Here is a 20,138-nt window from a genome sequence, read left to right on the forward strand (position 1 = left end):
ACAGGCTCCTTGCCAGCAGCCCAGCCACCCTCAGCTTTCTCTACACCGAGCAGAGAGATCTATCTCTCCAGGGAGTGAGCCATGTTTTGGGGGCAGAATCCACCCTGTGGAGATTGCTGTGTCTTCCCTGTGACTGCAACAGCAGCACAGGCCAACACAGGAGTTGCAGTAAAGGTGTGCCCATCCCCAGGAGCCTGCACCCTGAGAAGTTCCTACTACTTCCCAGTTCTCCATCTCTTTTACATGTGACCAGGAGCCTCACTGCAAAGTGAAAGCTGACAGAAGCTCTCAGAGACGCTTCTACCTCTACATGCGTCCACAATGCTTTCCAGCATATCCAAGCACACACAAACACAGGAGTTTCTTACTGGGTAGGTCAAAAGGTGTATATGGCCCTTCATGGTCATCATCATCATCACCTTCTTCCTCTTCCTCATCATTTTCGTTGTTCTCATTATCCTCATCCTCATTCTCCTTCCCAGCCTCAGCCACGTCCTCATCCCGCCGCGTGCCATTCACACCGTGCTCGGCAGAGTTGCTGGGGCCGGTTCCATTCTCCACCACATGCTTGATGGGTATTTTGATTGCTACTTCTGACTCACCGTTGGTGTAAGTTCTGCTGTTGATCAGCCTCTGTCTCTGTAAATGAAGGCAAAGTCTTGCTGAAATAGAAGGCTTTTTTAAATTTGAGGGATTTTTAAGCAAAAGGGAAGAACAGAAAGAGAAATGTGTAGAATTCTTTAAAAATTTATCTTTAAAAGCAAAAGGAATGATTTTCAACAGGTACAACATGATGCTTGCTTGCAGACCACTAGATAAATCTCACACGTACAACTTTTATTAGAGAAGGTCCAGTGGCTGTGAAATAGACTCCAGGAGTACTCCAAGACCAGTGACACACTAAGTGCAGTCTCAGGGAAGTACCATATTATTAAACAGATCTATGCAGGAAGCACCTCCTGTGAGCAACGGCTATATGTAACATAACTGCTTAACAACCTGTGCTAGAATCTCCACAGAGAGCAAGGGATGATTTAGTGAAGTCAGTGTCAGAACAATAAAATCTGGGAGAGCACTATCAGGGATCCAGAAGAAACACCAGTTGCACTTCAAGCCAAATTGGTACAGGAAAAGGCAAATTCAGAAGGAGAAGGGCAGGTGGGGGAGATAAAAGACACACCTCATTGATTAACATGCGGCTGGCCATGGAGAGACGTGTTTTGGGAGGGAAATGGCTGGTTATCATGATCCGGAGCCCAGCCTCGGAAAATGAAAGCTGGTGTGGATAAGCAGAGAGCAGCTCATCAACCATGATCACTGAGGCTTTACGGTGGAAATTTCCTGCAGCCAAGGAACAAAAACACATTGAGGCCTTCTTCCAGCAGTCTCTCCATCTGCTCTATGCGGCTCTAAGAAGAATAAACCCATGGGTTCCAGAAGTTCTCTGCAAGAACCATTCCTTCAGCTACACCATTCAAAATAGGCCTCATCTGTCTTTAATTTCTGCTTTCTACACACCTTACATTCCTGTTTTCAAATGAATTGTCAACATGGTATCACCAGTCATGCTCCTTACAGTGAACTAAATCCACTCTGCACAGTTCATCACAGGCCTGTGTTAGGCAGACCACAGCTTCAACAGCAGCTACCCTACCAAGGCAGCTACTGCCAGTTGTAACCTGCACTTCTGTGAGGATACTGTCGTCATCCACTGCTAACTGCGTTCCTGCAAGTTAACACAAATGGAAAGAAGGTTCCTGCACCCAGGTCTTGCAGCTCATGGCTGAGAACTGCCACCAAACCCAGCAAGTACGTGTGCTGGAGCAATCCACAGTGTGGGAGCAAAGGGACAGGGAGACAGAGGCCAGTCCCCGGATCATGCACCACCTGGGGCAGAGTGCCGATACCCACTGCCTCTGGGGTTCATCCTTCCTCTGCCTGGATGACCTTGGGCTATGAATTCTGTGCCAGGACTGAGACTTGGCAGCAGGGAAACCTGAGGTCTTACCCAACACACTTCTGCAGAGGTTTATTAAAACCAGTGTTAAACACTAGCAAATGTTTTGTGGCATTACTGGTTTTAACCATCACTGTTAGTCCTACAGAAGACTGTGGGCCTGATGTTTTTGGGCCTTAGAGATTTCAGCCTGCTGGTAGCTGCTAACTCCTTTTCCATGGGAAAAGTTTCTTAGGAAAGCTTCTTCCCAAAACAATCTTGGCAAAACAACTATCCTTTCCCAAAACGATCTTCTCCAGGTGGTGTTTGCCTTTCTGTTTCTCAGACAGAATCAAACTTTGGTCTCCCGTGTGGTAAGCAGGGACTTTAGCTACCACACTACCGGGGAAAAGTAATTTTGGGAAAGGGTAGTTGTTTTGCCAAGATTGTTTTGGGAAGAAGCTTTCCTAAGAAACTTTACCCTTGGAAAAGGAGTTAGTAGCTACCAGCAGGCTAAAATCTCTAAGGCCCAAAAACATCAGGCCCACAGAAGACTATGTCCTGAGCCTTTATGTTACTTTTTTTCTCTACTGAGGCTTTCATGGAATAGAGTAGATATGTGATCTCCTCCAGATAAAAAAACAAATATGCAAACCAGTAACAAAAACCCAACCAGACAGCTTTTCCTTGTGAGTTTTTCCACACTGCTCTTGTTGAATGGCACCTCGAAGAACTGCCAAAACCAGAAATCTTTCTGTTTCAGATTTTTTGGTCCTCTGTTAAGAGAAGGCTTCAGAAAAGGCCTCAGAAGACAAATAGTATTTGAAACCCCCAGGGACCCCATTGCAACAGGTGGTCTTGGTGGACTTGTGCCCCTGGCTGGGACACAAAGCAGCACCACTTGCCTTTGCAGGCCTCCTGTAGCCCAGTGCCAAGGCAATACAGGAACAATCTGCAAGAAGATGAAGTCATCTTTTCATCTTCCTTTCTTGGCCAGTGTGAGTAACCACAAGTATCCAAATCAAAAGTTACCAGCAGAGTATGCAAAAACCCATTGTGGGAACATTTAAACCGAATCCCACAATTAGAACTAACCCTGAGGCCACAGGATAAAGTTGGATGTGCAAGGTCTAAGTTTGTGCTCACTGAGTTTTCCCAGTCCAGCTTTCCTAGTACAGAATTGCCAGCACAATTCTGCTATGGAGAACTCCAGGCGACAGAGCTGTTCCCAAAAAAGCAGCTTCCCCAAATCAGAGTGCACAGCACTGCTGACAGTTGTCCCTCTGCAACAGGCTTGTAACTGAGAGCTGGCAGACTCCAAGCATTTGCTGCTGCAAATAAACCCCATTACATTTCATGTTTAACTGCTTACTGTATACAGACTATGCCTCTCAAGCCCTGTTTGCAGGAAAAGAAAATTTTTTTTGGTTGGTTGGTCGGTTGAGGTTTTTTGATAGATTAGCTAAACAAAAGAGGCAGCCCATCAGTGGTCAGAGACAAGCATTGAATTTGACAAGACTGAGCTTCTTCTCAGGCTAAGTCAGTGCCTCCAGGAAAATGGGGGTGTTATTCCTGAGGACACGTACATATACATCCCAAGATACTGCACATGCTTGTTGATTGTTTTAAAGACAAAATAAATCCACTGTGAGTACAGTTTAGGACATCCTTGCAAATGCAGACATTGAACTACTGCTGCTGAGTTAGAGGATGGGGAAATTTTTTTTACGCTGAAGAAACACAACCATTTTTATACATGATCCTGATTAAAGTCAAACTGGAACAGATTTCAGCCAAAGTGAGATACCCTTAAAGACCACTTACATGGAAAAGTTGGGCATGGTAAAGCCAGCATGTGCAGTAAAAGTACAGTACCCAGGCCCACACAGAGTCCCCGCTCTCCCTTCACTGGGAGTAAAGTGTACACTGGTCTAAGAAAGGCCTTTTTTCTTGCTCAGTTGATGACCCTTTGGTGTGGAGTTAAATTTAACTAGAGATGCTGTAAAAGGGCAACTTCAGTGCAGACTAACAGTGCCACAGGAGGACTTAAAATGGCTGCAACAGGCTAGAAAACCAACCCCTGGACTTGAAGGAGTCCTTAGAGCCAAGCAGTTGTCCAGCAGCAAGAATCAGCCAGAGGAGACTTCAGCCACCTCCAGTGGCACAGGCTGTGGTGGCCAGGATCACCACACTGTGCCCCCCATCTAGGAGAGGGGTTCCAAAAGGGTCACCTGCCCCCTCCTATTTCATGGCTTACAAGACAGCAGCAGTTCCCATCGTGTGAGCAGGGATAGAACACCCAGAATGATGCAAACAAGAGGGTGACTTACTGGAACAGTTACCTTTCTTTAGTAACACAACTGTGGCATCACAGTTGCTGGTGTCATCCATTTCCGTGTTACTTGCTAAACCATTCACCATATTTGCAGAGTTTTTTGTCTTCCTCTCAAAGCAGTGATGTATGGTTGAGTTGTACCTGCACAAATGAAACAAACTCAGGATGTACCTTTACTTCTTGACAGTCTTCCTTTCCTAGCCTTGTATCCGTGCAATACAGCAAAGGGAGGGAAGAAAACTCTGGTTTTAATCAATATCCCAGAGCTCCAGCTAAATTGTACATCACACAATCTCTCTGTACCAGAAGGCTTGGAAAGACAGAAGCCATGGATCTTGAATGACATTTATGTTTATGTGTTAGGTGTTATGAATATTCTGTATCATGAGTAATCCTTGCTTGTCATCACCCAAGTATATTTTTTATCCCATAATCACACCTGAGTATAAGCATTATTTTACTGGGGGGACTCAACACAGAAACACAACACCTTATGCTAAATTCACCTCATCTTTGGCAGAGGTGGGGAATAATCCTTGCTTCTTGGAGCATCTGAGAGCTGACACAAACATGAGCCAAGGCTCTCCCCATGACACTCAAAGGCAAACGTAAACTCCTATAAACACCTGGCAGAGGTCCCTAACTAGAGTGACAACCTTTCAAGCTATAGCCAAACAGGTCTGAAAAGCCTGTTCACATTAAAACATTGTTTTTAGAAAAAAAATTGCACACACTACATATGTCTTGCTGGTCAGTTAATTGTTGCAAGAGTGAAGCTATCCTCCATGTCAAAACTTTGAATTATTAGATGACTTGTGTTCCCTTCAGCCTGTTTTCACTGAGAATTGCTCTCACAATATTTACTCTATTCATCATTTCAAAACAAATCTCTACTCTTACTTGTAGAGACAAGACCCCTGGTGTGCTTGGCAGCTGGTAAGTTTTGTTGAAAGTTTCAGTTTGAATCTGGGTTCCCTTTCCACTGGCTTTTAAAAACAAGACAGAAGGGAGGGAACCAGAGAGCAGAACAGACCAGTTTTACTAGCAAGAACTTGTGTGGAAGAAGTCACACAGGCCAGATGCTCAGAAAATCACTGCTGACTGTTTTGTAGTTTTACCATGGGTCTCCAGACCAGCAAGAACTGCTGCAGAGCTTTGCACCCATGAAAAATAGACAGGAATCTCACTCCTGCTTATTTCTGAGTAGGGATGCTGAAGTGAAATCAGAAGAGACTGTTTTGTGGAACTTGAGGATGGATCCAGGTCTCTGCTCTGCCACAGGTTTGCTGCCTTAGCCTTGGTTAGTTCACACAAGACAAGATCCGTAAAACACAGATTCACAGGACAGTTTAGGTTGTAAAAACCTCCACAACCATCAAGTCCAATGTTAAATCAGCATTGCCAAGCCCACCGCTAAGCCATGTCCCTGTGCACCATATTCATACATCTTTTAAACTTCTTCAGGGACAGTGATTCCACCACTGACCTGGGCAGCCTCTTCCTGCACCTGAGAACCTTTTTGGTGAAAAAATTTTCCCTAACAGCCAAGCTAAACCTCCTCCGGCAGAACTGGACACTGCTTCTCCTTGTTGTAAGGGCTAGGTGAGGCAAGGGGAGCACGGAGCCTTAGACTCTAGATAAGGTGAGGGCACATTTGACTTACTTCATTATAAAGATGTAGATGATGTACATCAGCACTAAGACTAAGGACTCCCACCTGGAAACAAGAGCAACACATAAACACATCAGAGCAAGGCATGGCATCAGTGGCCTCTGTTCAGCCATTGCCCCATCTGCCATGCCACAAGCGTGCAGAAAGGCTTGACCCTCCTGGGCTGCCTTAACATTCCTCTGTAAAAGGGGATGCATAAAGAAATGGGTCACACATCCATGCATGATGCCTCCTTTGTTTTCTTGACTTCTGTGATTTTACTTGGCCAAACTGACCTGTAAGTTAAGAACAAGTGACAAAACCTAGGAGTTCAATAAGCAAATGGCACATCCAAGGACCATCAACACTTCTGTGAGGACAATAACCATGGGATGTAGCCAAGGGAGGGGAGCAGCCACCCTGCTCTGCCTGCAGGGGTTTAGAGCAGGATGCTGGGCTTTGTAAAGCCGATAGTGTTGAGGCAACCTGAGCAAGGGGCAGCTGCTCTGCCGCTACTGCTGGTGCACGAGAGCTGAGAGTGCAGCACGCAAGAGTTCAAACTGCTGATAAGATACTGACAGTTTTTTTTCCCTCTGCTGTTTCTGTGTCAAACTAATGGAACAATGAAATTTGTATGAAAACAAATTACAATATGACTTTTAGAGCTTGTCTCTAGGTAATCCTTTTCACTGTCCAAAATGCTGTATTCTGCTTAATTCCCCATGGCAAACTGCTAGTCTTTGTGGAAATCATCTGTATCAAACTACTGTATGCTAAACTCATGGAATATTTTCTCTATAAGGATTTTGAGATATTGCACTAACTGTATCTGTGTCTCATTCCCTGCTTCTGAAGATTCAACACTCAGCTTTTGAGTAATGTTTTGATTTGGTTTTTTTTAAGAGCACAGTTAAATACAACTGGCCCTCGAGCGAATTTCAATTTAAAAAATCACACCAAAAAATCATCAAAGAAAACCAGGCCATTGTCAAGAATGGCTGTTTGAAACCTGCCTTTGAAACGGGCAAGAGCCAGTGAGGGAAAACACCAGCCCAAGCAGCCTGACGCTCCCTAGTGCTTATAATCCAAATGACATCAGCTGGGAGTGACACCAAAGCCAACACTGTCACCTCCGCGGTCACCTCCAGGTGTCACCACATCACCTCTGGGATGTGCCAGAAACAAAATCATGAGATCAAAGCAACTGCAAAATATCTGCAGCCCTCCTAGACTACCATACCTACACTGCACCGCACTTTAACACATTAATAGGGGTTTTTTAAAAATTTCTTTAAACTGGCCATTCACTAAATTATGAAAAATCCAACTATACACTTATTTGTGACTGCTTGGGTGGCCCCTTCTGGCACATCTACAGCTCTGCTGAGCACACTGTCATCCCCAGGCTCCTGCAGGGCATGCAGAGGGCACTGACTGCTGCCGCTGTACCAGGAACAGTCTGAGTCTCCTGGGCTTTCTTCTCTAGCTCAAAAAATTAGTTTATCTAGCCTGTCTTGTGCTGATGTTTTGCACACAGCAGCAAACAGCTGCCCTGCAGAACTTTTTAGCTTTTTCCTTCTCTCCTCATAGATACTAATTATAGCAGCTTTTGTGGTATAACCAGAAAAAATGAAAATAAAAGGGATTCACTTACCAGGAAACTCTTTCATCATAAATAAACTGTGGAGAAAAGATTTTAAAATAGCATGTTATACACAAAACCACAGTTGAAAACAGCTCATCACCTGAGGTGGGGATAGAGTAAAGCAAGCCAGGGCTCATGGCAATGGCATAAAGCTCAGGTGTATTTTGGCACTGTCCTGCTGCTCAGCCTTTGAACTTCTCAACCCTTAGTTTCTCTCATCTAGTCAAGGCAAGCAGGTACTCCTTCCCAAATGCCACTGGATTCTTGTGCAGCAGTTAGAGGGAAAGCAGCAGCTAGCCAGAGACACGGCTGCACCACTCTGACCTACCCGGCTGTTTCATTGGCCATGGCCTCCTCCCCATCAGCTCCCAGCCGGACACCAAGTGACCTGCCAGCAGATCCACAGCAAGCTCTGCAGCTGCTGCCACGTCCTGCTGGGCCCAGGGTGTTCTTCTCATCAGCTCAGGGTGACCACCACCCCAACTGACTGTAGCTACTGCGACAGCCCCTTTGGCACACCTGCTGATGGATGGGCACTGTGGCTTCCCCAACAGTGCTGTGCGGCCTCCTCGGGCAAGGAATGCGCCTCCTCCCTGAGGGAAGGACCAGCACCATGTCAAGGGGCATGAGGGAAGCTGCATGAGGAAAAGACCAGCACCATGGCGAGGGGTGTGAGGGAAAGTGCACAAGGGGAGGACTAGTGCCACGCTGAGGGGCATGAGGGAAGGTGCGTGAGGAAAGGACTAGAGCCATGGTGAGGGGTCATGAGAGAGGGACAAGTGCCTAGGTGAGGGGTGTCAAGGGTGAATCAGCGCCATAGTGAGGGTTCTGAAGGAAGCAGCACACCATGGCAAAGGGTGAGGGAAGGGCCCATGCTGGCAGAGGCTGAAGGCTCACACTAGCAATGGCTGAAGGCTCACAGGGGCAGTGGCTGAAGGCCTGCACCAGGCAGGTGGCTGTCATGCTCTGTGACCAGGCCCTTCCCCTTGCTGTGCTCCGCCAGCCCTGCTGCTCCCTTGTGCCTCTGGTTCTCCTCCCATTGCAGCAGGATGACTGCAGAGGGGACCGTGGTGCCAATAGGAGGCTGGAGCTAGGGTCAAATGCAGCCCTTGCAGCCTCAGTGATGGGCCATGATCCATTTGGCCCTTTCAAAGCACCAGCAGGGAAATGCGTGCCTGCAGCAGGGATTACAGATCCATGGCGGTGTCCCAGGGACAAAGGAGGGAAAAGGAACAAGGCCCTGAAAGCACAATGAACACTTCCCCTTGGCCATACAGCTGTCAATAGCAACTCCTGTGTGACAGCTGGCACAAGGCAGGAGTTCCACTGGTTACTGGAAGAAAACATGACCACAAAATGTTGTAAATTACAGTTCCCAGTCACTGTGATCTAGTCTGACAAGGCATGTTTTAGGTTACAATGTTTTGGTGTGATGGGACGTGAAAGCCCGTGCACTGACTTTTGTGCCTAAAAATAGCACCCATCTCAGTTTTGCCACTAATGACTCTGACCATGTCCCCTTAAGTTAAGATACAGTCATCTTTTTCCTTTCAAGAGAATAAGGAGGAAGTCTTGCACAACTCTACAAGAAGACAAGGTAGCATTGTAATATTATTATAAAATTTAAAAAAAATCATAGGGCTGAATCAAGATTAATTAAGTAGGGTAAATGTGTTTTATCCACTTCTAACCTCTGTGGTTTAGAGTTCACTCTCATCAAATGGTAGGGAGCAGCAAACAGGTGAGTCTATACTGCTCTATTTCTTCCAACAGCACTGTAAGAAAACTTCCTTTTCTACTGCAAATGGAGACAAAGTCATATTGATTCACCCAGCACACTATCAAGCTTTTTAAAGCTGTTGTATCTCAGCATTGGAAGGAATATATTTATTTCTCCTCAGATGTATTTATGATTAGTAAAGGTACCAGTGAAGTGCAACTTTTAACACAGCATCACAGGCTATTGTTTAAAACACCGTGAGAATACACTTCTACAAACAATATTATTCTTCAAGACTGATGACTCTATTCCACTGCAGAGAGGTGTCAATGCCATCATATAGAAAAATTATCCCTGCATACAAAGCAGTGAAGTGTCTTCTGAAAGGAACACACAATGAAGGGGGAATCATAGGCAGGTTACGCTGTGCTCTGCACAGAGACTGTGGCTCATCTCACACCTGAGCCACGGAGGACTGGAGAGTCAGAATTTGAAGAACAACATTGTACCACTTCAATTTGATTCTGTCTTAAAAGGACAAGAAAAATTAGAGACACTGGGAAGCCAGGGGTTCCTGGGTGAGTGAAGGGAAGGAGAAACTTCTTATACTGAAGCAGTGTTTGACTCTGAAATGAGAAATTCTTGTGTGCTATCAACTGGGGAGCAATATTACATACAAAAGGGTTGGTACATCAGCTTGCGGGAAGCTAAACCTTTAAACACTTAAAGTATTTTCCTTTCCTCCCACCTTTCTCTGCTTTCTTCTAATAGGTGTTTAAGTCTTTTGCAATGATTATTGTTATGGCATAACATGGAAAGACCTGGGATGCACTCCACCTCTCTCAAGCCAAATTAGCCAGGTAGTGCTGTAACACAGGCATAAAAATTCTGGCAATGCCTTCAAGCCTCCACTAATGCCTGGAGCTGCATTATCCTGCTACCCTGGCTGCCTGGAGGGCCTTGAACTCTTCAACTGATAAGATGAGCAAAAGAGTGGGCATACAGCTGGAGAGAAGCTAACTCAAGCCTTAGGGAAAAAATAACTGTATCCTGGTATTATGGGGTACACTCCCAATAAAAGGACTCCTGCAGTTCTGTAATTACGAAGAAGAGCTTTTACAGAAATAAAGTATAGGAGAGAAGTCTTAGGAGTAACAGAGATGTCTGTTCTGCAAGCCACACAACTTTCTCATGACACAGAAATAGTAGATAGGAATTTCAGAGATGCACCGGACACAAAAGAGTAGAGAATTGTTCTCCATATCCTGACACAGCTGACAACCACAGGGATGAACTAGCCATGAAAAAAACCTGCCTTGTTTAAAGAATTTAAAACTGATGACAGAATAAACAGATTTTCAACTTGTCTGCCTCCATGTAATAAATGAAATGTACAATCCAAGCACCAGGAGGCCAGACGCCAGGCAGATGCCCACATCTGTGCTTCCTGTGGAGTGACCTAAGAGAATGACAGCAACTGCTGGATCTCTTTAAGCTTTGAATGGATGCAATGGAATTCACTACAATTAGTATGCATGGCTCTGTTTGTTGTTTAACAACACTTTTTGGTATGAGGTTACTGTCAAGCTGTCAAAATAAAAAACAACAAAAAAAGTTTTCTGTTTTGCAGCTCATTGCTAATAATTATGTAGAAAAGTTATTTTTCACCAGGTACAAAATGGCTGGCCTTGCAGTATGGGGGATAAAAGTACAAACAGGTTGAGAAAGATCCCCTGTTTGGGATAAGGCAGATAGAGGCCTTTGCAGCTGCAGAGTATGTCTAGAAACACGAGCTTGTGCAGGAGGAAACAAACCAAAACCCACAGTTGAAACACAGTAAACAAAGCAACCCAGACTGCAGAAATGCAAGTGACTCTCTTCTGACTCTAAAATCCCCTTCTTGCTGACATATGGAAGTTAACCTCACAAAATCACTCTCCTGTCTTAGGAAATCTAGGGTACTAGGCTAGGCTGGGTGGAAAAAAAGAAGTGCAACTGCTACCTGAAAATTCAATTTTTACATTTCCTGGCATTGTTTGGTTGCAAAGGTAATGCTAAACTGACAGTAGTGTCTTTATCTAACACTTATGCCAACATTTTTTCACTGAATAGCCCAATTCTGAGAGATAGGGAGCATTTTCTGAGCTTGATTAAAACGGGCATAGGCACAGCACTAAAGAACTGCTTAAAGTGTAGTCTTTGTTTGTGGACATGCTGTCAGCATACACTGAACTTGCCCCTATTACATGTGGAAAAACTAACCTTAATGTTTTGTAGTAGCTGTTCAGGATCTCTCTCCTCAGGGCACAAGTGCTGTCTCCTTACAGGTTAGTGGCATGTTTTTCAGGAAATCATGATGGCCACTGCCAGGAGAGCACTGACCCACCCACTGCAGCGCTACCCTGGGGCTCAGAACATGGGTTTAGCACTGCACCACAGGTCTGCACTGGGCCACCGTACCTCGCCTCCGCTATCCCTTTGGGCTCTCTGGACACTCCTCCATCTCCTGCCCTCAGGCCATGCTTCCCAGCAGAACCAGGGAGACCATAAGCAGTTTTCCACAAGCAGAAATCCCCGTGAGTGCTCGAGCTGGGATCTCGGCTACAAGACTGTGATGGCAGGGCAGGTTCCCTTTACAGGTGGCAGTAGACATAGGCTCCCACAGATGAGGAACCTTCAAAAACTTACCACGATGAGTGCAACAACAGACAGTGTGTAGTAGATAGAATCTCTCAAGAGACTCCACGACGACAGCGCAACAACCTGGGGAAACAGGCAAAGAGAGTGTGTCAGCCAGGCTCTTGCCAGCACGACTGCCCCACCAGCAGTGTGCGCCCAGGTTCCGCCTGGGAACCTGTTACTCTGTAGGAGTTGTCCCTACGCATGCTGGGACTTGAGGAAGAGGCCCAAGACAGGAAACACTTTCTGTGGATGCTGGGGGAACAGCTGCAAGGGAGACAGGAACGGCCATATCTGAAGTACCTGCAGACTCAGCTGTCCCCCAAGTCAGACCCCAAGGAGTCTGTGAGGGGTGCTGCTTTACAGGAAAGGAGGGGCTCAGGCTTTACCAGTACAACCACGACGATGAGCATTACTACAGCTCTGTGTGCATCTACACAGGTTTTGGGACAAACACTCAAGTCAATGCTCCAGCAAAGTGTTACAAACAAAATCCAGAAATTTATATGCAATGGAGAATAAAAAGGGATCACTGTGAAGTTCATGTCACTTGACACCTTCCAAAGCCACAGAAATTAGGAAGACTTCTTAGTGCAGGCTGCACAGGCCTGCAACTCAGACCTTATAAGAAAATACCAGTGAATGAATTAATCTTTAAGTTCATTAACAGTATTCAAAAGGACAGATTAAAACAGTCATGTGGAGGTAACCTCTTCAATATGATTCTACTTTTTGCAGCTCTAGGAAGTCCCCTCAGTAGAAGCTTCTCCTCAAATCTGTATTTCCAATTTCTGGAGTGCATTTCAAATACTCTGGGTCACATCCTTCAAGGTGTAAAGCTGAAGGCGGAAGATGAGAGATGGTTCATTTACACTGATTTGGGTCTGAACATATACATGAATTTTCTGACCATACCCTCCTGTCATGCATTAACTCAGTCACATGAACAGTAACTTCATTTTCAGTTCTATTTCAGCATTAGCAAAAATAGTTTCTCATATTATCTCTTATAAATATTGGAATTTTCCAAAACTGCTAACAAAACCAATGGTGTAAAAAGATACTAACCAGTATACCTAAAAAATCTATACAGTCTCTTAGTAGCATGGCTTTCTAAAAAATTGATGCAATTTATGCCCAGTGTAAAGTCTCTTTATGGAACCATTTACAATGTTGCAAATTAAAAACTACTACCTGAAGCAAAAAAGCAGGCTTTTAAAGTCCTTGGGTAAAACCAGATTTCTACAACACATTTCAAGGCACACAGACATAGATGAATGGAGATGCCTTCTGATGGAAATTTTCAAATGTAAGAACATGGAGTTGGGTTCATAATGCTATTCAGAGATCCTCAATTAAATCTCACATTTTACATCAGTGTGCCCCTTCATTCCGATTGAACAAATTTTTCAAGAGAGTTTATAGAACAGTTTGACATTATTCCACTCAGCTTTCAGGATGCTGCTTAAGGCTCTCTGTACTTGCCTCAGCATGGATGCTGCTGGGGATCTTACAGCTGTAAACTTCAGCTCTGCACACAGAAGTCACATTTCTGAAGGAAAGGACAGCCCCCACAGGAAGAGGCTCTGTCTCATAATCTCTGTCCCTGCCTACGGGATGTCACCACACCACACAGCACACCTGTGAAAGCAAGGTGCCCCACTTACAAGGAGTCAAGGTAGTCTTCCCCCTGTTCTTTGATATTCTACAATGATCTTGAAGTTTCAGGATAATATTTTCCCAAGGAATTTTCCTCAGACACCTGAATGAGCACAGTAAGATCCAGATGCTTAAATGGAGCCTTCTAGCAGAGACCTACTGCTCAGAACTGATAGACCAAGATCCTGTGGTAATCACAAGGACTCTTGTGCTGATTCTAGATTGGACTGAAGGGAACTACGGGTGCTGATGCCTGGCACCTGTACAGCCTGCTCACATTTCACAGACATCCAAGTGGGTCAGACATCTTTAGGGCCTAAGTCACCTAGCTGAAGTTTCTGAACCATTTGATCCACGTGATATAGGTAAGCCACACACGTAAGGCAACCATGCACTGAGAGTGAAAGGAGCTCATGAGCACTGAGGGCAACGGCAGCACTCAGCCTTCTGGTCAGAACCATCTCCTGAGGCAGAACTACTGAGCTCCAGAAGGCCTAAGTTATGCCTTGCTGCCACAAAGGACTCCACATAAATCTTAACACGCTGGAAAACACTTAAACTACAGATCAGCAAGGCAGAAAAGAAATCAGGGAAGCAATCAGCTTGGGTAAAAACATGATCAAATTTGAGTTTTAAATCAGCAATACTGTCATATTGTAACCCAGCAGTGAGCTGGTCCAGCAGAAGCTGAGCATAAGGAGGCAGCTGTAGAACCACTGATTGTCAGTCTGGTGATGTTTCCTCCTTTTGAGGTGAGTACCTGAAATCCAAACCCCAGACAAGTGCCTCTTAGCTGTCCCTTGACCACTCAGTGCGGACTGCACCCAGTTCCCCTCAGTTGAAAAGAAGACCTCTGAAGTCAAGGCTTGAACAAGAGCATCCCCTGATGGCTCCACACAAGACACACTGAGCCTGCTCCTCTGCATGCCACAGAATCACTCCTAGGGGTAAACTTACCCATAACAGGTACCTGATTTCCTTCACTCTGCAAAATCGTACCTATAACACTGACTACTCAGAATGCTTACTTCTCTTTTTGTTGGTCTGGAGAGCAGAAAAATCAATATTTTCTCAGGTCTAGCTTGATTTCTGAGGTTTTCAACTCCTGAAGCCATGGCCCTATGCAGCACACACCATCTCCTCCACCTAGCACACATGTGGAGATCAGGCACCAGAGAGAAAATCCCCTAAAATCAGACACTGGTGTCTGCTGCCTGTAGCACTGAAGCTGGCTCAGGCACCCAGGATCTCAGTGGCAATTTGGCCCGTGCCTCATCCTAGGACTTCATCATTTATCCTCTGTAAAACTGACCCTTCTCTGTTCTGCTTTTCCAAACTGTTTCTCTGCTCTTGGCAGCATGGAAGCTCTTCTCCCATCTAGGAGATATCCATCACCAGAGGTCACTCAGCTGGCTGTTTTCCAGCCTGCTCTGCCCATGATGGCAATGGGCCCGAGACAAAGCAAGTGTGGCAGAACAGGGCTGCTGCTCCCTAAGCAAGGATGTCTGTGCTCCTGTTGCAGGAGTCCAGAGGCTCCTGAGTATTCTGGCTGCTAAACTTCCAGAGGAAGCATGTAATCACATCCATGTTCTTGAGGGAGCTTCTTCACTCCAAATTGTTTTGGGGGTTTTCCTCATCTCACAGCCAGTTCTTTGCTTGACATTCTCGAGCGCTGATCAGCTACTAACACTGCTGGGAAATGCTAGGCTTTGGAAGCAATCTCCCTAATCTTGTTTCTCTGTTACCCTCTGGCACAGAAGGTCTAGATATTCAGGTATTAAGAGCTAATAACCTAATTTGCTGATGTGGAGAGGCAGGAATGCTTGGACGAGGGTGTCAAAAGATTAAAGACAATCCCTGCAAGCGATTAGCCTTAAGAGTCTATGGAGGTCAACAGATATGTGCCAGCAGTGAATCCACCACTGTCAAAAGGCATCCAGAAGCAGAGAATCTGGGTCAAACCTCATGCTGCGTCTCTTTGACATGGCATCACAGAAGTGATTAGGGAAGCTCTTACCCCACCCTAGCAGATCCTGGGATCTAAGTGCTGGTCTGTGATGCCCAACAATGCTGATGCTCGCTGTGATCCCTTGCAAGCCCCTGGCCTACAACAGCCAGCCAACAGTGCGCTGTGTCAGCCCTCTGGGTCAGCTGCAGCCAAACATGTGGTGGAACCTCCTCACACACTGTTCCTGCTTTGTAGGATCTGCCACTGGAGCCGAGGAGGGGCCTTCTGAAGCCTGCTGGGGTGCCCTTCAGAAGGGGCTGTGCTCCTGACACTACTGTTCTGCAAACTCTCAATGCAATTTCAAATCAGCCCTGTGATAACACAGCAGGATCTCATGCTGAAGTAAAAGAAACGACCAACTGTTGGCCACTGTTACAGGAAGCAGTGAACTCAGGTGGAGGTCTGGGACAGATTTTCAGGGAATCAGGCTAGCCATGGTTTGCAGTTAATCCATGTTTTATGCATTCAGAATTATACAAAAATAAAAAGGGCTCTACCTCAGGTATCAGGGCACAAGCTCTGCCTTTAAACTTTGCAGCTGATTAATTTGCTCAGCTCAGGTAATTCCAAGGATCCGGCCAACTGTCTGCTCATTCTCACTAGTCACGACATCACAAGCATCACAGATTAATGGGAGAGTGTGACACTGCCTTACTTGTATTCATCTTTACATTAAATTAGGCTGTAGATCCACTTGTGGCTATCAGCAAGAAGCCATTGCAAAGCCTCTGCACCTTTCCTGGGAGACACATGCAGGACTTGGTATGGTTTGGAGGGTGGTGGGTTCCTGGTGGCACTTTTGATACATCCATAATTCAGACAGCGAATCAGCCAAGCAGGTCCAATGGGATCTCAGAGGTGCCATCTCCCAGCACAGCAGGAGTCCTGATCCCACACCCCCACCTGGCACACTGAAGCACTCTTTCACAGCAGACCTTTTAGACAGATTCCTGCATGGATAGCCACTGCTTTCCTGTACAGAGCCCCAGGAAAGCCATCAGGCAGCCAGCATCAGCCAGAGGCCCCTGTGCTGGGACTGACAGCACAGCAGGATGTCCTGGACTAAGTGATACTCCCTCTATACCCCATGGTTATGTCCAAATATCCCAGGACACTATGAGTATCCAGTTCAGTCTCCAGACCATAATTTTGGCCAAAGACCCCAGGATCCCATGATGCAGCATTTGGGGTTGCTTGAGGCTTTGACCAATACTAACCAGAACTCCCAGCTTCAACAAAGCACCAACTATGAGCACGGGTCAGGCCAAAGAAAAATCCAGGCCTTAAAGTATCTGTTTCTCTCAGACAGTTAAAGCAGCCATGATCTAAGGGACCCACTGTGTGGAAAGCCTTCTTCCAATTACCAGCCCCCTAATTTGACCTCTGGTTTGCCACTATCTGCAAAGCTGAGTTGTCACTCTGACTCCCAATCCATACACTGTGCACCAACTCCATCTATTCTCATTACTTCCCCAAGAATATTTGCTTTTATTAAGTTTCTCCTAATATTTTCATCACTGCCACAGCAATCTGACTATGTGACATTCTCAGAATGGAAACAGAGGACACTTTCCAAACCTCAGGACAAAGCCAGAAATATTTCCCTGCTCAACTGGTAGTCATAATCATCCATGAGTTATTTGGACCAGCATGTCTCTTTAGCTCAGATTCCTACAGTGCTGAGGCAGCAGGACCCCAAGGCCTCTGCTGGGCCACAAGAGCCACAGCAGAATTCAAGAACAGCTGTAGATAGGATGGCATGCACAGAGTAAACATCTCCAGTCTCTTCGGACTGGCCAGTCCTTGCTAGAAGCGACAAACAGATGTTATGATCTCCCTTGCTTTTACACTATGAATTGAGAAATCATAGTGTAAAATGATGAGAAAAAAATCCTACAAATGGTACATCCACAATATTGATCTGTGTGTCAATTTTGACAGAGAAAACTTAACCTTAAATGGTGATGGTGTTTTGTGGCAATTCGGTTTGACGCTCATAGGAATTCATCTACAACACTTCTGATCGCCTTGGGCACCATTGCTGAATTAATGGCACCTCTCTATCCTGAAGCTCCATCCACACCTCTCTGTTGCAGCTGCAGTCTTGGCACAGACTGACTGATGTTCCACAGCATCCTGCCAATATCCCCCTCTGCTTTTCTGGTACCTGGGCTTTTACACACCACAGCCATGCCAGTAGCTCGAGGTACCCAAGGACCACAGCCTTGACTTCTGGCACTACTTCAGTCTAACTTATTAGTCTCTCCCATGTCTGCAACACAGCCCTGTCAGTGAAAGACCAGGCTCCTGGTCACTACAAAATGCTGCCAGCACCAAACCCCAATGTACCCTGAGCTGTGAGAGCAGTGATCAGTCCAAAGAGCTGGTATTAAGTTCTCCTTAAACTACTTTCCCAGAGTTTTACATGTTTTCCACTGATGGTCACAGACCAATGAAGAAAAAGTGACAGCATTCCAACTCTCTCCCCCTTTAAAACTCCTCCACAGTCGAGGAGAAGAAAATAAAAAAGCTCATTAATACAATCATAAAGCCAAAAGTCAGTAACAGCTGCAGTCTGAGTTGTGAGTGAAATTAAAGCTTAAAAGATTAAGTGGCATGCCAACTGGCTGAATGGCAGAAGCGGGGTAAAATAGATTATAGTAGTCCCAGTTGCTTCATTAAAAAACATTCTACCAGGTTATTAAACTTTGTTTAGTGTCCTTGTCAATATGCCTGACACTATTTCTCAGGAGTATTTTACACAGACATAACCCATGGCAGCTGATAATTCCTAGAGGTGCTTCGGCTGGCACATGGGCTCTGTGACCTGGACAGAGGAGAGCATGCTGAATTTAGTTTACTGCCTGAGGTAAAAGAATCCCACTGGAAAAGAAGGAGGCAGACAGTCAGAGTAGTTCTTTTCTGCTCCAGTATGTTAAGGAATGATACCTCACTATCCACCAGACCCCTTGACAGAACCAATAACTGGAAGAACATCTGTGGCACAACCCAGCATTCCTGGTCCCCTACTCCACCCAGAGAAGCCTGTCTATTTCTGGGGAAAAGTAAAATAGAGAAACTTGGACACAAACGAAAAACAGAGCTGGTAAATACTAATTAACAAATCAAGACATGTACATTCAAAATTACATGGTAATGCTGGAATGACTTGCAACTCACAGCTATACTGCTCTCACATAAGCACTTCTCACCCTCCTCTGCAATGCTGCAAAGCGCTGTGGGGTCAGTGCTGGGAGAGGACAGAGGGGAACAGGATGGCAAGGAGAGTCACAGAGCTGCAAAAACAAGAGGAATCTGGATCATGGAATGTCCAAAACCAAACAAACTCTGCTTGTGCTGGCTTGAATGAGAGCCGAATTAAGCAAGAACTGCTTCCGAGAATGCTACGTCCTTGCCACCAAGAACGGTGATAGGGCAGGGGAAGGAGGGGAGAGCATGAGAACCACAAACATGAGCAAGAGAGAAGACAGGACAGAGCAACCAAGGCCTGGAGGGGACCTCAGGCTAAGGTCAAGCTCCACATACACAGCTGGCTTGCAAGCATGGAACAATTACAATCCATCACAATGCAGACAGCAGCCTCCTCGCTGCTATCCAGCATGTGTCTCCATAAATGTTGCTGGACTACTGTCTGGAGGGCTGCTGCCATTCCATTCTCCCTCAGTGTTCCCTTAACTCCTTCTTCCCCCTTTGCCAGAAGGAAGCAAAGCAGACACAGCAGCTAAAAAACAGCAGTTGGGTTATGTGCTTTAGCAGTTGCCTACCAACAAGGAGACAAGCTTGTGGCTCTGGTGTAGGGACATAGGAGGAAACAGCTACAGACACATCCAACCTGCACTGCACAGACAGGTGGGGAATGAGGACAGCTCCTAACATATTTCTGTATACTGAAACCATCTACAGCTCAGAAGTTCCATCTACTATCTAGATGAAATAAGAGCAACCTTCCTCTGGGTGTGAGTGCTATGCAGAATATTTCACCAGGCTGCAAGAAGAAAGCAGGAGGAGCTTCTAAGGCTCACTGCCACAGGCAGTGAGTGGGCAGCATTCACTATCCAGGGGAAAACCTGAGCTCTCTCTCCAAATATGTCTTGGGCAAACACCTCAACATACACCAGACATGAAGCTCCTCTGCTTCTGCTGAGGCCCAGTTTAAGGATATTTGAAAGCTCTGATTTTCAGATTGTGGATGCTAGTTTAGAAAATCCGGCCTTTAGGAGATGGTTTTTGTCTGGCCATCAAACACATGGGCAGCCTGCATCCACTGTCGCTTTTTTAATCCCTCCAGTCCAAAATCTCTGGAGAGGAAAACACAGAAAATATTATTTCCCTGGCTGCAGAGTAGACTCCTGTACCTCAAGAGGTGCCTTCCTGGCATGGGTAACATTAGTCAGGAGAAGTCAGGCCAAGGGAAGGAAGAGCAGAGGATTGGGGAGAGGAGAAGGGATCAAAACCACTGGAAGAAAGCTGGATGCTCAAAAGGC

General features: G+C 45.8%; 1 protein-coding gene across 6 annotated transcripts in view; it reads right to left on the bottom strand.

Annotated features, from left to right (window-relative positions):
- The window catches only part of LOC134547399 (sodium/potassium/calcium exchanger 3-like), a 234,323-nt gene that overhangs the window by 123,576 nt on the left and 90,609 nt on the right, over positions 1-20,138 (bottom strand). For 3 of the 6 annotated variants that reach the window (XM_063391260.1, XM_063391258.1, XM_063391268.1), the window contains exons 7-12: positions 11,976-12,050; positions 7,577-7,602; positions 5,935-5,988; positions 4,279-4,412; positions 1,181-1,341; positions 369-639 (exon numbers count right to left, since the gene is read on the bottom strand). In XM_063391260.1, the coding sequence (XP_063247330.1) occupies positions 369-639; positions 1,181-1,341; positions 4,279-4,412; positions 5,935-5,988; positions 7,577-7,602; positions 11,976-12,050 (721 nt within the window). Of the gene's footprint in view, positions 1-368; positions 640-1,180; positions 1,342-4,266; positions 4,413-5,934; positions 5,989-7,576; positions 7,603-11,975; positions 12,051-20,138 lie in introns of all 6 variants that reach the window. The other 3 variants (XM_063391259.1, XM_063391257.1, XM_063391262.1) reach the window with 1 other exon arrangement.

This window comes from Prinia subflava, chromosome 2, assembly GCF_021018805.1.
Source record: "Prinia subflava isolate CZ2003 ecotype Zambia chromosome 2, Cam_Psub_1.2, whole genome shotgun sequence".
Taxonomy (NCBI): Eukaryota; Metazoa; Chordata; class Aves; order Passeriformes; family Cisticolidae; genus Prinia; species Prinia subflava.